Raw genomic sequence first — 13,815 nt, 5'->3', positions numbered from 1 at the left:
CCAGTAGTACTGACTAATTGGATGGCTGGCCTGGTGATGAACAGTAAAAGTCTGTAAAAACAGTTATTTGACCAGTAGTACTGACTAATTGGATGGCTGGCCTGGTGATGAACAGTAAAAGTCTGTAAAAACAGATATTTGACCAGTAGTACTGACTTATTGGATGGCTGGCCTGGTGATGAACAGTAAAAGTCTATGGAAACAGTTATTTGACCAGTAGTACTGACTTATTGGATGGCTCACCTAGTGATGAACAGTAAAAGTCTTTAGAAACAGTTATTTGACCAGTAGTACTGACTTATTGGATGGCTCGCCTAGTGATGAACAATGAAAGTCTTTAGAAACAGTTATTCGACTCGTAGGTATGACTAATTGGACAGTTGTCTAGAAATAAACAGGAAAACTTTCATGTTTCATCGTTATTTTACATAGTTTTATTTTACTGTCTTGAAAACATCACATTTGATTATACAGACCATCAAAGGATGGACACATTTTATTACAACTGTTTACATGCAGAAATGATATGAATAAAATACTTTCCAAAAATACAAATGATTCTGTGATGCCTACCTCGAGATTTTGATTTGATGTAGCATCTCTGTCCATTTATAAATATTTAAGAACCACACTTTTAGGTCATCTGTCCTATAGCCATCCAGCTTCGTCCACCGTGCGTAATTTTTTTCTTTCAAACGCTACCCCTCCTTAATGTCAAAGAGGATTTGAACCAAATTCAGTCTAAAATAATATTTTTGGAGGTAAATCTTAATTTATATAAATGAGGCTGGTTAGGCCCTAGGACAGAAAACTAGATACTATTTTCCTTGAAAACACTACTCCTTAATGCCATAATAACATTCTCAAAGGGTAATCATATTTTGCATAAATCAAGCTAGTTTGTTCCCTAGTGACAGAGTGGTCGGATCTCAAAGGGATATTACTTAATTGCCTTTTTCAACGAAATAGATTGAAAAAGGGGCAATCAATGAAAGAGGGGCAATCAATTCCGAAATAATGAAGGTTTGTTTGACCTCTCAAGAGAAAGAGGACGGACCGAAAAGTGAAGAAATTAGCTCAAATTTAGCTTAAAATGATTTTGCTGACTACACTAGTAGTAACCCACTGATGGCCAAAATTACTGTAATAAAAAACAAATGCGTGGTTGAATTTTACTGAAAGTGTAATGAAAGTTATCATATTCTCTCTTCTGTAAGGCTTTTGTAGTCAGCTGACCGTTAAGGCCCGTTGGCCTCTTGTTATTAAATTTGATATTATATGTGTATAATTAATGAGTGATGTGAAATTGAGTCCCTTAAACGGTATTAATGAGGCATAAGTCTCTGGGGATAATCCCACCCTTGTATGTAACAAGATGTCAAAAAGATCAAATTCCTTGTTATGCACTAAACTCATCCTTCTATTAACTCTTTCACCCCTACTGACCATATTGGACTTCAAATTATGAAAGAATGGCAGAGTCCACTAAAGTTTCTTAGGGTTGAAACGGTTTAATACAGAAATAGATTAACTAAGATCTACACACAACAGAAAAGTCATGGACACAATCATGATAAGTTTGTGAGTGACATTACATGTTAAGTCTGTCATTTTGTAGATAATCCGCCTCGCCACTGAACACTTTCTTAAACTTCCATTAGATTGCACTATTGTACCACAAAATTTCTTTGTTCAAAGGTAGATTTTATAGTGATCTTCACATACAGCACCTGAATAATGAAGTGCACAGTTGAGGTCATTCCAAAAGGCAACTGTTTGATTGAGTTCTAGTTCGGCACAATCTTCATTGCCTGCATTGTTGGGTTCATTGACTCCCCACACTGCATTCAACACTCCGTCCCCGGGTCCCCAAACCCACTCGTCCTCTACAGCCCTATCGTTTGCCGCAAGCCACATATTTGCTATTCCTGTAAATGTAAACTATATAATTATTACTTCATAACACCTGATCTCAACCTGTGCTGGAACAGGTTTACAACAAATTACAAGTAGGTACCCTGAGGAGATTTCTATGGCAACCCGTCTTAATATTTAATACATAATAGATTAAGATAAAAAGTTTTTTGACTTAAGCTAAAAGGATTTTGACTTAAGACAAATAAATTTGTATTATTGAACTTAAGCTGAAATCTTTTTAACTTTAGTCAAAATCTTTTTGACTGAATTTAAAATCTTTAACTTATGTCAAAAAAACATTCAACTTTAGCCACATAGGTATTGAATATTAAAACAGCTTGCCATATATTTCCTTTCACACTTTCGACAGTTTCAGGTCATTTTTGGGTTATGATTGCATGTTTTCCGGTTACAACACTATGCTCCTGCCGATTGAATTTAAGCAGAATTGGATGTAAAACATAGCTTTGTGATTGCATATCTTCCTTAAGTAAAGGTGTTTATTCGATCCCGGGTGTAGGTCCTTAAAGGGAAATACATGTATTTAATTTTGGTGGAAATTAAAATCTAGTTGGATGATGCAGATGTATATTGGCACATAAACAATAAGTGACTGGTTTGTAATTGGACAAAATGACGACCATAGGTGTTAACATCAATATGTATATGAAGACCGTTTCCTAGGTTCTGATTTTGTTGAAATTTGAATATTGTCCGCTCTTATTCACAGTTGGTACTAGACTGGCCCCCTGTCTCTAGAATATTAAATTTGTAAAGAAAAATTGAGCATTTTGATTTTGGTCCCTAGGATATGTCGGATTCTAGCCTAAGTTTCAAACTAGGGGCAGATAATCTAGTATTAGAATTAAGCTTGGCAATTATTAGCAAAAAAAAAAAAACAAAAAAAACTTCGGGTCTAGTTGCCAGTCAGTTGGTAATGTAGAGAAGAAAATCTTGCTCGCAGAATCCTTCTGACCCATTGCGGGGTAGTTCAGAAGACTTGTGTTACAATTAAAGCCTTAATTGTTCTTAATTGCTCCCGTTATCATAACTACTTCAGTACATTGCCTTTATAAAGTCTAGTCATATTTTTTAAAATAAATTGTGTAAATGAGATTTCTATCTCAATAGAAGGCCGCTTCACGAGGACCTGGAAATTATAAGACACAAGAAGTAGTCTGCAGCTGTTTTGTCATATTTAAAAAAATATATAGATAGATTTCTATCAATTTATTGATTTGAAAATAATAAACTTGCTTATAATTTGTCATGATTTGTAATAAATTGTAATATATCCATGCATTTCCAAAACTCAGTTTTGTATATTAATTAGTGGCATTTAACTTTAGGTAATATCCTTTCACCCAACTGATATTGTGGAAAGAAAACATGTCGACACAACATGGGTCAATGTATCTTCAGAGTAGCTTTCTATTGCCGTAGAAACAGGTCACTGTGGCTGTTCTTTCACTCGAGTTACAAAAATCACGTGCACTCGTGTAACCTCTGTATAACAAACTAATGGATGTTAATGGACTCACCCCTGTTTATCATTTCCGTTTCCAGGAAAGCTTTATCCTGGGCATTGTTGATCCTCACAAGTTTGGTATTCATCGTTTCGCAAAACATCTTTAGAATATAAATAAAACAAGCATCTTAAGGCATCATTTATAGCAAGTGAGAACAATCCCCATTGATAAATTTATTTCACAACAGTCCATTTGCAACAGTATAGTGAAGTGTAGTGTAATCGGCCGTGGGTATCAGTGTAGCGTAGTGTAATCGGCCATGGGTATCAGTGTAGCATAGTGTAATCGGCCGTGGGTATTAGTGTAGTGTAGTGTAATGTAATCGGCCGTTGGTATCAGTGTAGTGTAGTGTAATCGGCCGTGGGTATCAGTGTAGTGTAGTGTAATCGGCCGTGGGTATCAGTGTAGTGTAGTGTAATCAGCCGTGGGTATCAGTGTAGTGTAGTGTAATCGGCCGTGGGTATTAGTGAAGTGTAGTGTAATCGGCCGTGGGTATCAGTGTAGTGTAGTGTAATCGGCCGTGGGTATCAGTGTAGTGTAGTGTAATAGGCCGTGGGTATCTGTGTAGTGTAGTGTAATCGGCCGTGGGTATCTGTGTAGTGTAGTGTAATCGGCCGTGGGTATCAGTGTATTGTAATAGGCCGTGGGTATCAGTGTAGTGTAGTGTAGTGTAGTGTAGTGTAATAGGCCGTGGGTATCTGTGTAGTGTAGTGTAATCGGCCGTGGGTATCAGTGTAGTGTAGTATAATCGGCCATGGGTATCAGTGTAGTGTAGTGTAATCGACCGTGGGTATCAGTGTAGTGTAGTGTAATAGGCCGTGGGTATCAGTGTAGTGTAGTGTAATAGGCCGTGGGTATCAGTGTAGTGTAGTGTAATAGGCCGTGGGTATCAGTGTAGTGTAGTGTAATCGACCGTGGGTATCAGTGTAGTGTAGTGTAATCGGCCGTGGGTATCAGTGTAGTGTAGTGTAATCGGCCGTTGGTATTAGTGTAGTGTAGTGTAATCGACCGTGGGTATCAGTGTAGTGTAGTGTAATCGGCCGTGGGTATTAGTGTAGTGTAGTGTAGTGTAATCGGCCGTGGGTATCAGTGTAGGGTAGTGTAGTGTAATCGGCCGTGGATAACAGTGTAGTGTAGTGTAATAGGCCGTGGGTATCAGTGTAGTGTAGTGTAATAGGCCGTGGGTATCAGTGTAGTGTAATCGGCCGTGGATAACAGTGTTGCGTAGTGTAATCGGCCGTGGGTATCAGTGTAGTGTAGTGTAATAGGCCGTGGGTATCAGTGTAGTGTAGTGTAGTGTAATCGGCCGTGGGTATCAGTGTAGTGTAGTGTAATAGGCCGTGGGTATCAGTGTAGTGTAATCGGCCATGGGTATCAGTGTAGTGTAAGTGTTAATAGGCCGTGGGTATCAGTGTAGTTAGTGTAATCGGCCAGTGGTGTTATCGGTGTATCAGTGTAGTGTAATAGGCCGTGGTATCAGTGTAGTGTAGTGTAATCGGCCGTGGTATCAGTGTAGTGTAGTGTAATCGGCCCGTGGGTATCAGTGTAGTGTAGTGTAATCGGCCGTGGTATTCAGTGTAGTGTAGTGTAATCGACCGTGGGTATCAGTGTAGTGTAGTGTAATCGGCCGTGGGTATCAGTGTAGTGTAGTGTAATCGGCCTGGGTATCAGTGTAGTGTAGTGTATGTAATGGCCGTGGGTATCAGTGTAGTGTATGTAATCGGCCGTGGGTATCAGTGTAGTTGTAGTGTATGTAAAGGCCGTGGGTAATCATTGTTGTGTAGTGTAATCGGCCGTGGGTATCATGTAGTGTAGTGTAATAGGCCGGTGGGTATCAGTGTAGTGTAGTGTGAATAGGCCGTGGGTACAGTGTAGTGTGTGTAATAGGGCCGTGGGGATACAGTGTAGTGTAAGTGTAATCGGCCCGTGGGGTATCAGTGTAGTGTAGTGTAATAGGCCGTGGGTATCAGTGTAGTGTAGTGTAGATCGGCCGTGGGTATCAGTGTAGTGTAGTGTAATAGGCCGTGGGTATCAGTGTAGTGTAGTGTATCGCCGTGGGTATCAGTGTAGTGTAGTGTAATACGGCCGTGGGTATCAGTGTAGTGTAGTGTAGTGTAGTGTAATCGACCGTGGGTATCAGTGTAGTGTAGTGTAATCAGCCGTGGGTATTAGTGTAGTGTAGTGTAGTGTAATCGGACCGTGGGTATCAGTGTAGTGTAATAGGGCCGTGGGGTATGGTGTAGTGTATGTAATCGGCCGTGGGTATCAGTGTAGTGTAGTGTAATAGGCCGTGGGTATCAGTGTAGTGTAGTGTAATCGGCCGTGGGTATCAGTGTAGTGTAGTGTAATCGGCCGTGGGTATCAGTGTAGTGTAGTGTAATCGGCCGTGGGTATTAGTGTAGTGTAGTGTAATCGACCGTGGGTATCAGTGTAGTGTAGTGTAATCAGCCGTGGGTATTAGTGTAGTGTAGTGTAATCGACCGTGGGTATCAGTGTAGTGTAGTGTAATAGGCCGTGGGTATCAGTTTAGTGTAATGTAATCGGCCGTGGGTATCAGTGTAGCGTAGTGTAATAGGTCGTGGGTATCAGTGTAGTGTAATGTAATAGGCCGTGGGTATCAGTGTAGCATAGTGTAATCGGCCGTGGGTATCAGTGTAGGGTAGTGTAGTGTAATCGGCCGTGGGTATCAGTGTAGTGTAGTGTAATAGGCCGTTGGTATCAGTGTAGTGTAGTGTAATAGGCCGTGGGTATCAGTGTAGTGTAATCGGCCGTGGATAACAGTGTTGCGTAGTGTAATCGGCCGTGGGTATCAGTGTAGTGTAGTGTAATAGGCCGTGGGTATCAGTGTAGTGTAGTGTAGTGTAGTGTAATCGGCCGTGGGTATCAGTGTAGTGTAGTGTAATAGGCCGTGGGTATCAGTGTAGTTAAGTGTTATCGGCCGTGGGTATCAGTGTAGTGTAGTGTAATAGGCCGTGGGTATCAGTGTAGTGTAGTGTTATTGGCCGTGGGTATCAGGGTAGTGTAGTGTAATAGGCCGTGGGTATCAGTGTAGTGTAGTGTATTAGGCCGTGGGTATCAGTGTAGTGTAGTGTAATCGGCCGTGGGTATCAGTGTAGTGTAGTGTAATCGGCCGTGGGTATTAGTGTAGTGTAGTGTAATCGACCGTGGGTATCAGTGTAGTGTAGTGTAATCGGCCGTGGGTATTAGTGTAGTGTAGTGTAGTGTAATCGACCGTGGGTATCAGTGTAGTGTAGTGTAGTGTAATCGGTCGTGGGTATCAGTGTAGTGTAATGTAATCGGCCGTGGGTATCAGTGTAGTGTAGTGTAATAGGCCGTGGGTATCAGTGTAGTGTAATAAGGCCGTGGGTATCAGTGTAGTGTAGTGTAATCGGCCGTGGGTATCAGTGTAGTGTAGTGTAATCGGCCGTGGGTATCAGTGTAGTGTAGTGTAATAGGCCGTGGGTATCAGTGTAGTGTAGTGTAATAGGCCGTGGGTATCAGTGTAGTGTAGTGTAATCGGCCGTGGGTATCAGTGTAGTGTAGTGTAATCGGCCGTGGGTATCAGTGTAGTGTAGTGTAATCGACCGTGGGTATCAGTGTAGTGTAGTGTAATCGGCCGTGGGTATCAGTGTAGTGTAGTGTAATCGGCCGTGGGTAACAGTGTAGTGTAGTGTAATCGGCCGTGGGTATCAGTGTAGTGTAGTGTAATCGGCCGTGGGTATCAGTGTAGTGTAGTGTAATCGGCCGTGGGTATCAGTGTAGTGTAGTGTAATGGCCGTGGGTATCAGTGTAGTGTAGTGTAATGGCCGTGGGTATCAGTGTAGTGTAGTGTTATTGGCCGTGGGTATCAGTGTAGTGTAGTGTAATCGGCCGTGGGTATCAGTGTAGTGTAGTGTAATAGGCCGTGGGTATCAGTGTAGTGTAGTGTAATAGGCCGTGGGTATCAGTGTGGTGTAGTGTAATCGGCCGTGGGTATCAGTGTAGTGTAGTGTAATCGACCGTGGGTATCAGTGTAGTGTAGTGTAATAGGCCGTGGGTATCAGTGTAGTGTAGGAATAGGCCGTGGGTATCAGTGTAGTGTAGTGTAGTGTAATCGGCCGTGGGTATCAGTGTAGTGTAGTGTAGTGTAATCGGCCGTGGGTATCAGTGTAGTGTAGTGTAATAGGCCGTGGGTATCAGTGTAGTGTAATAGGCCGTGGGTATCAGTGTAGTGTAGTGTAGTGTAATCGGCCGTGGGTATCAGTGTAGTGTAGTGTAATCGACCGTGGGTATCAGTGTAGAGTAATAGGCCGTGGGTATCAGTGTAGTGTAGTGTAGTGTAGTGTAATAGGCCGTGGGTATCAGTGTAGTGTAGTGTAATAGGCCGTGGGTATCAGTGTAGTGTAGTGTAATCGGCCGTGGGTATCAGTGTAGTGTAGTGTAATCGGCCGCGGGTATCAGTGTAGTGTAGTGTAATCGGCCGTGGGTATCGATGTAGTGTAGTGTAATCGGCCTTGGGTATCAGTGTAGTGTAGTGTAATCGGCCGTGGGTATCAGTGTAGTGTAGTGTAGTGTAATCGGCCATGGGTATCAGTGTAGTGTAGTGTAGTGTAATCGGCCGTGGGTATCAGTGTAGTGTAATGTAATCGGCCGTGGGTATCAGTGTAGTGTAGTGTAATCGGCCGTGGGTATTAGTGTAGTGTAGTGTAATCGGCCTTGGGTATCAGTGTAGTGTAGTGTAATAGGCCTTGGGTATCAGTGTAGTGTAGTGTAATAGGCCGTGGGTATCGGTGTAGTGTAGTGTAATAGGCCGTGGGTATCAATGTAGTTTAGTAATCACGTGCGATCCGTGACCTTCACCATTATGGAAAAAATCAGCAGAAATTTCTCAAGTAAAGAATATTTCAGCATCTGCCCCAGTCTGTTAATGATTTAACGTCGCAAACTTGGAAACTAAGAAGTTGTGAAAATGTCAGATGAATTTTGAAAAATAACTTAAACACAATTACAATGTTCTCGTCTGCAGAAGTTTCTTGTCCTCTAAAGAAGTAGCACTTATGATTGAAAGGCACCCAATCGGCAGTCTGGCATCCACCTGGAACATAAAAACAGCTACTAAGTCATTACATACAAATCCACACATACAATTAGGATTGGGAAAAGACGACATCTTAGACATGCTTAAAATATGAACAAGTGAATTTTACTTTAAAAAACCCGCATTAAAATGAATCTAACGTCACTGAAAGGAATCCTAGCTGCCAAGGGGTACCAACCTTAGTTAGTTGTCGATAGATACATAGCCATTAGGAACCATTATGGTCGATATCATTGGGGAACTTTCTGTTTCTTTGTAGAATACAAAGTCAAACGTTCTGGGAGCGTGTTGATATCCCTAGCAGTTCCCATGTCACAGCCCTAGTCACCATTTCTATGAGACCTAGATTTTTTTGATTTTTTTTGGGGGGAGGAGGGGGTTGGGTTGGGCGGGGGGGGGGGGGGGGTTGACTGACGTCATCGCGACAGCCCGGGTCATATGATGAGGGGGTGTCAAGGAGAATATAGCACAAGAAAACAAAGCACAGAATAACCGAGTAGTGAATAAAGAATGACAGATTTAATATAGCAAGTGTTGCAATGAGGGCAGAAAATACATTTTGGTCTCTTCAATGTCCCCTTAATAGATGACACGGATGAAAGTCCCCACTACAGTCGCCTCTCACGACATGTTCGGGGGCCCCACTACAGTCGCCTCTCACGACATGTTCGGAGGCCCCACTACAGTCGCCTCTCACGACATGTTCGGGGGCCCCACTACAGTCGCCTCTCACGACATGTTCGGGGGCCCCACTACAGTCGCCTCTCACGACATGTTCGGGGGACCCACGACAGTCGCCTCTCACGACATGTTCGGGGGACCCACGACAGTCGCCTCTCACGACATGTTCGGGGGCCCCACTACAGTCGCCTCTCACGACATGTTCGGGGGCCCCACTACAGCCGCCTCTCACGACATGTTCGGGGGCCCCACTACAGTCGCCTCTCACGACATGTTCGGGGGCCCCACTACAGTCGCCTCTCACGACATGTTCGGGGGCCCCACTACAGTCGCCTCTCACGACATGTTCGGGGGCCCCACTACAGTCGCCTCTCACGACATGTTCGGGGGCCCCACTACAGCCGCCTCTCACGACATGTTCGGGGGCCCCACTACAGACGCCTCTCACGACATGTTCGGGGGCCCCACAACAGTCGCCTCTCACGACATGTTCGGGGGACCCACTACAGTCACCTCTCACGACATGTTCGGGGGCCCCACTACAGTCGCCTCTCACGACATGTTCGGGGGACCCACGACAGTCGCCTCTCACGACATGTTCGGGGGCCCCACTACAGTCGCCTCTCACGACATGTTCGGGGGCCCCACTACAGTCGCCTCTCACGACATGTTCGGGGGCCCCACTACAGTCGCCTCTCACGACATGTTCGGGGGCCCCACTACAGCCGCCTCTCACGACATGTTCGGGGGCCCCACTACAGACGCCTCTCACGACATGTTCGGGGGCCCCACAACAGTCGCCTCTCACGACATGTTCGGGGGACCCACTACAGTCACCTCTCACGACATGTTCGGGGGCCCCACTACAGTCGCCTCTCACGACATGTTCGGGGGACCCACGACAGTCGCCTCTCACGACATGTTCGGGGGCCCCACTACAGTCGCCTCTCACGACATGTTCGGGGGCCCCACTACAGTCGCCTCTCACGACATGTTCGGGGGCCCCACTACAGTCGCCTCTCACGACATGTTCGGGGGCCCCACTATAGTCGCCTCTCACGACATGTTCGGGGGACCCACGACAGTCGCCTCTCACGACATGTTCGGGGGCCCCACAACAGTCGCCTCTCACGACATGTTCGGGGGACCCACGACAGTCGCCTCTCACGACATGTTCGGGGGCCACACTACAGTCGCCTCTCACGACATGTTCGGGGGCCACACTACAGTCGCCTCTCACGACATGTTCGGGGGCCACACTACAGTCGCCTCTCACGACATGTTCGGGGGCCCCACTACAGTCGCCTCTCACGACATGTTCGGGGGCCCCACTATAGTCGCCTCTCACGACATGTTCGGGGGCCCAACTACAGTCGCCTCTCACGACATGTTCGGGGGCCCCACTACAGTCACCTCTCACGACATGTTCGGGGGACCCACAACAGTCGCCTCTCACGACATGTTCGGGGGCCCCACTATAGTCGCCTCTCACGACATGTTCGGGGGCCACACTATCAGTCGACTCGACATGTTTGGGGGCCCCACAACAGTCGCCTCTCACGACATGTTCGGGGGACCCACGACAGTCGCCTCTCATGACATGTTCGGGGGCCCCGCTATCAGTCGCCTCTCACGACATGCAGCGAGTTACAGCAGCCATATTATCTACCCGCTCCTGCACGGGTCTGTATATGTCGATGAAGCAGAAGACGCTCATCTTTCCCGAACACCTGGTCGTATCCTCATTGTATATTCTCAGGGTCTCCATGTAAATCTATATTGTGTTCGAATGTCGCCCTTATCTTACCGATTCTGGGTAAAAATTCTGGGTTAGATTGTCGGTATCTAACGTCCCATAAATGCATTCAGTACGTCTGTAAACTAATAATGTATATCGGTCTGTTACAAGGATACATACCTCGGTTGAGACAAACATGGCTTCCATCTTTTGTGTTGACACAAACTTCAGTCTCTGAACACATGTCACAGTTTGAAATGTCCATCTGAAATGTTTTATCGTAATGTTGAAATCAAGTGAGTATTTTGTCAAAAACTAAACTGAATATTGCGGAAATGGGTGCATACAATATACAATGTATTTAACTTCTCCACGAGGTAAGCTAACATTTGACCACGTTACTACTACATCTGTGTCAATACACGCTGTACTTGACAACCATAGTTAATCTGAGACGGAAATTGTCGATTGTGAATATATCAGTTAATTTAAAACGTAAAAGGTATGAAACAAAAATGATTAGTTGTTTCTTTTAATTTTTGTTAAAAATACTGGTGTCTTTACGCAGATTCACTGAAACTATATTATCTTAGCAACCATGGTTGTCGTAGTTACCAACGTCGCAACACACTCTATTTGTTTTCTTCGTACTGTATTCAAACGATTTGTTTGATGTAAATGTAAGGAGTGTACCTCATTTTGACTGCGTATACGGTAGTATGCCCGCAGTTGGCATCGAACATATCCTGTTGAGCGCTAACGCGCTAACCATGTGATATACTACTACCGTTTATGCAGTCAAAATGAGGTACACTCCTTAAATACTATGGGTTCAGATTCATTTCATTATTCTTGTATTCAACAAATATAGACGTGAACGGAAGTCCTCATAACATTACGTTATAACCTTGCGAATAGACTTTGTTATCACGAGTATTGGGATTTTATGAGTGACGTTTCGGTGATTACACTGTTAAAATGACCAGTGAAACGTTCGAGAAAGTAAGAGTTAAGGATGTACAACTCGAGAAATCAAAAGTTTCCTGTATTAAACTTTATCTCTCTTAAACATTTTTGGAAAGAAGAGTTAATAATGACATAGTAGAAACTGCAAGAAGAATTACATGTGCGTGCGCTCGTGTTTGTGCTATAACCGGTCAAAGATACCAATTTGACAATTATGTTATTTTAAGGGAACTTCGCTTAAACACTTTACCGGACAAATTCATACATTATCTTCCATGTGTTGTCAGATATGTATGGATGCTTGCAGAATTGACAAAAATATTATTTTATTATGGAAGTTGAATTTCTTTGATCTGTTCATTTAACTCAAAGTAGCAATTTAAGTTACCTTACCCATTAATCTTTAATGGCAAATTACTCATTTTTTTCACCATTTTGTGCAGATTTAATGCTTTAAGTAAAAAGTTCTACTATCAAACTTTTCAAAATATCTAGCTGATCAAAAGAAAACAAGTTAATTTTTCTACAGGAGCCATAAAAATGGGAGGTCCGTGTGTTTCCTTTTTTTATCCCACTATTATTTGTGTTATTTTATCACCATTTCGGGGTCAGAAATCCAAAGTGCTTAACTTACACATCAAACATTTATAATTTTCCACATTGCATATTATTTTCATTGTACTGAACATTACAAAGTTGTACAGCAAAAATGAGCTAGCTACAATTACATATGGCCACACAATGATCATTTGGGTGATCAATCTAGAGTAAATAAAGGTGAACTTTGACCTTTTCATGACAGGCAATAAATATGCATTTGCAAAATGACTGCTGAATTGGTAATTTATTAAAATCTTTGTAAAAAACGTTTCATAAACAACAGAGTCTAGATTTTTGACACATTTTTCAGATTCGTGTTTGCTTATAAGATTGACAATATTTTGGTAAATATTTAAAAATATTTAGTACATCCTCAAGCTTGGTTGCAGTATACTAAAGTCTATTCTCGTTCATGCTTTACAACAAAAAGAAAGTGTTTCTTAATAGCGCATCGCCTCACTTGCTATTAGTTCTATCAAACTGCATTTCCTGCTTTTTACACCAGTGTGTTATGTCATGTTTTATAAGTAACATTCGATTTTGCTTTAAGATATTCATAGGAAAATCGTTGTTAACGTCATGGAGATTATTTTAAATAAGCTGCTGGGAAAATCAATACTTTTAAACCCGACGACTACCCGGAATTAAGAGAAGTATTGTGTTACCTTTGAAGAATCTATATTATTTATAAACGTATCAATGGGTCTACCCCGTTGTACATTATTTCTCCCAGAACACTAAAACATCGTCAAAAGCGCAGTATAATCATAATTATCGTCGTGAATACAATGAATAGCCATGTTACTCTCTTGTGCATTCACTACAAGTACTGTTTGGTATAATGTATGTGTATTGGTGTACGTGGGCGAGGATGCGTGCGCATGCGTACCCGTGAGGATGTGATCATGTGTGAGTAACTGTGTAGGTATCCTTGTAAGGGTGCGTTTATATATATTTGTCACTCTCCTGTTAATTGCATTTATCAATTGTGTACTATTATTATCATGTTATATGTCATGAATCTCATAAGCCGTAAGGCTTACTGAATAAACAAATTGAATTGAAATTGAAAAAACGCATTGATATCAAAATCGTTGTTAACGCCATGGGGATTATTACAAATAAGCTGCTGGGGCAATCAATACAATTAAAAACGACTACTATCCGGAATTAAAAAAAGTATTGCGTTACTTTTGTAGAATACTATATAATTTATAAACTTATCATTATGTATTCCGTTGTATCTTGATTCTCCGAGAACATTAAAACGTCGTAAAAAGCGCGTCGTAATCATTGTGTTGGTTTTT

At 42.9% G+C, this 13,815-nt stretch overlaps 1 protein-coding gene across 1 annotated transcript; it reads right to left on the bottom strand.

The window, feature by feature from the left end:
- Positions 1 to 616: 616 nt before the first annotated feature.
- Positions 617 to 13,155, bottom strand: LOC117341591 (C-type lectin domain family 17, member A-like). The gene is made up of 4 exons (XM_033903443.1): positions 11,123 to 13,155; positions 8,435 to 8,520; positions 3,459 to 3,546; positions 617 to 1,928 (listed from the first exon to the last, which is right to left on the bottom strand). Exons 1-4 carry the CDS (start codon positions 11,205 to 11,207, stop codon positions 1,693 to 1,695), a joined length of 495 nt encoding a protein of 164 aa, XP_033759334.1. The 5' UTR covers positions 11,208 to 13,155; the 3' UTR covers positions 617 to 1,692.
- Positions 13,156 to 13,815: the final 660 nt, after the last annotated feature.

This window comes from Pecten maximus, chromosome 14 (assembly GCF_902652985.1).
Source record: "Pecten maximus chromosome 14, xPecMax1.1, whole genome shotgun sequence".
Taxonomy (NCBI): Eukaryota; Metazoa; Mollusca; class Bivalvia; order Pectinida; family Pectinidae; genus Pecten; species Pecten maximus.
This window is presented reverse-complemented; position numbering and strand designations above follow the sequence as displayed.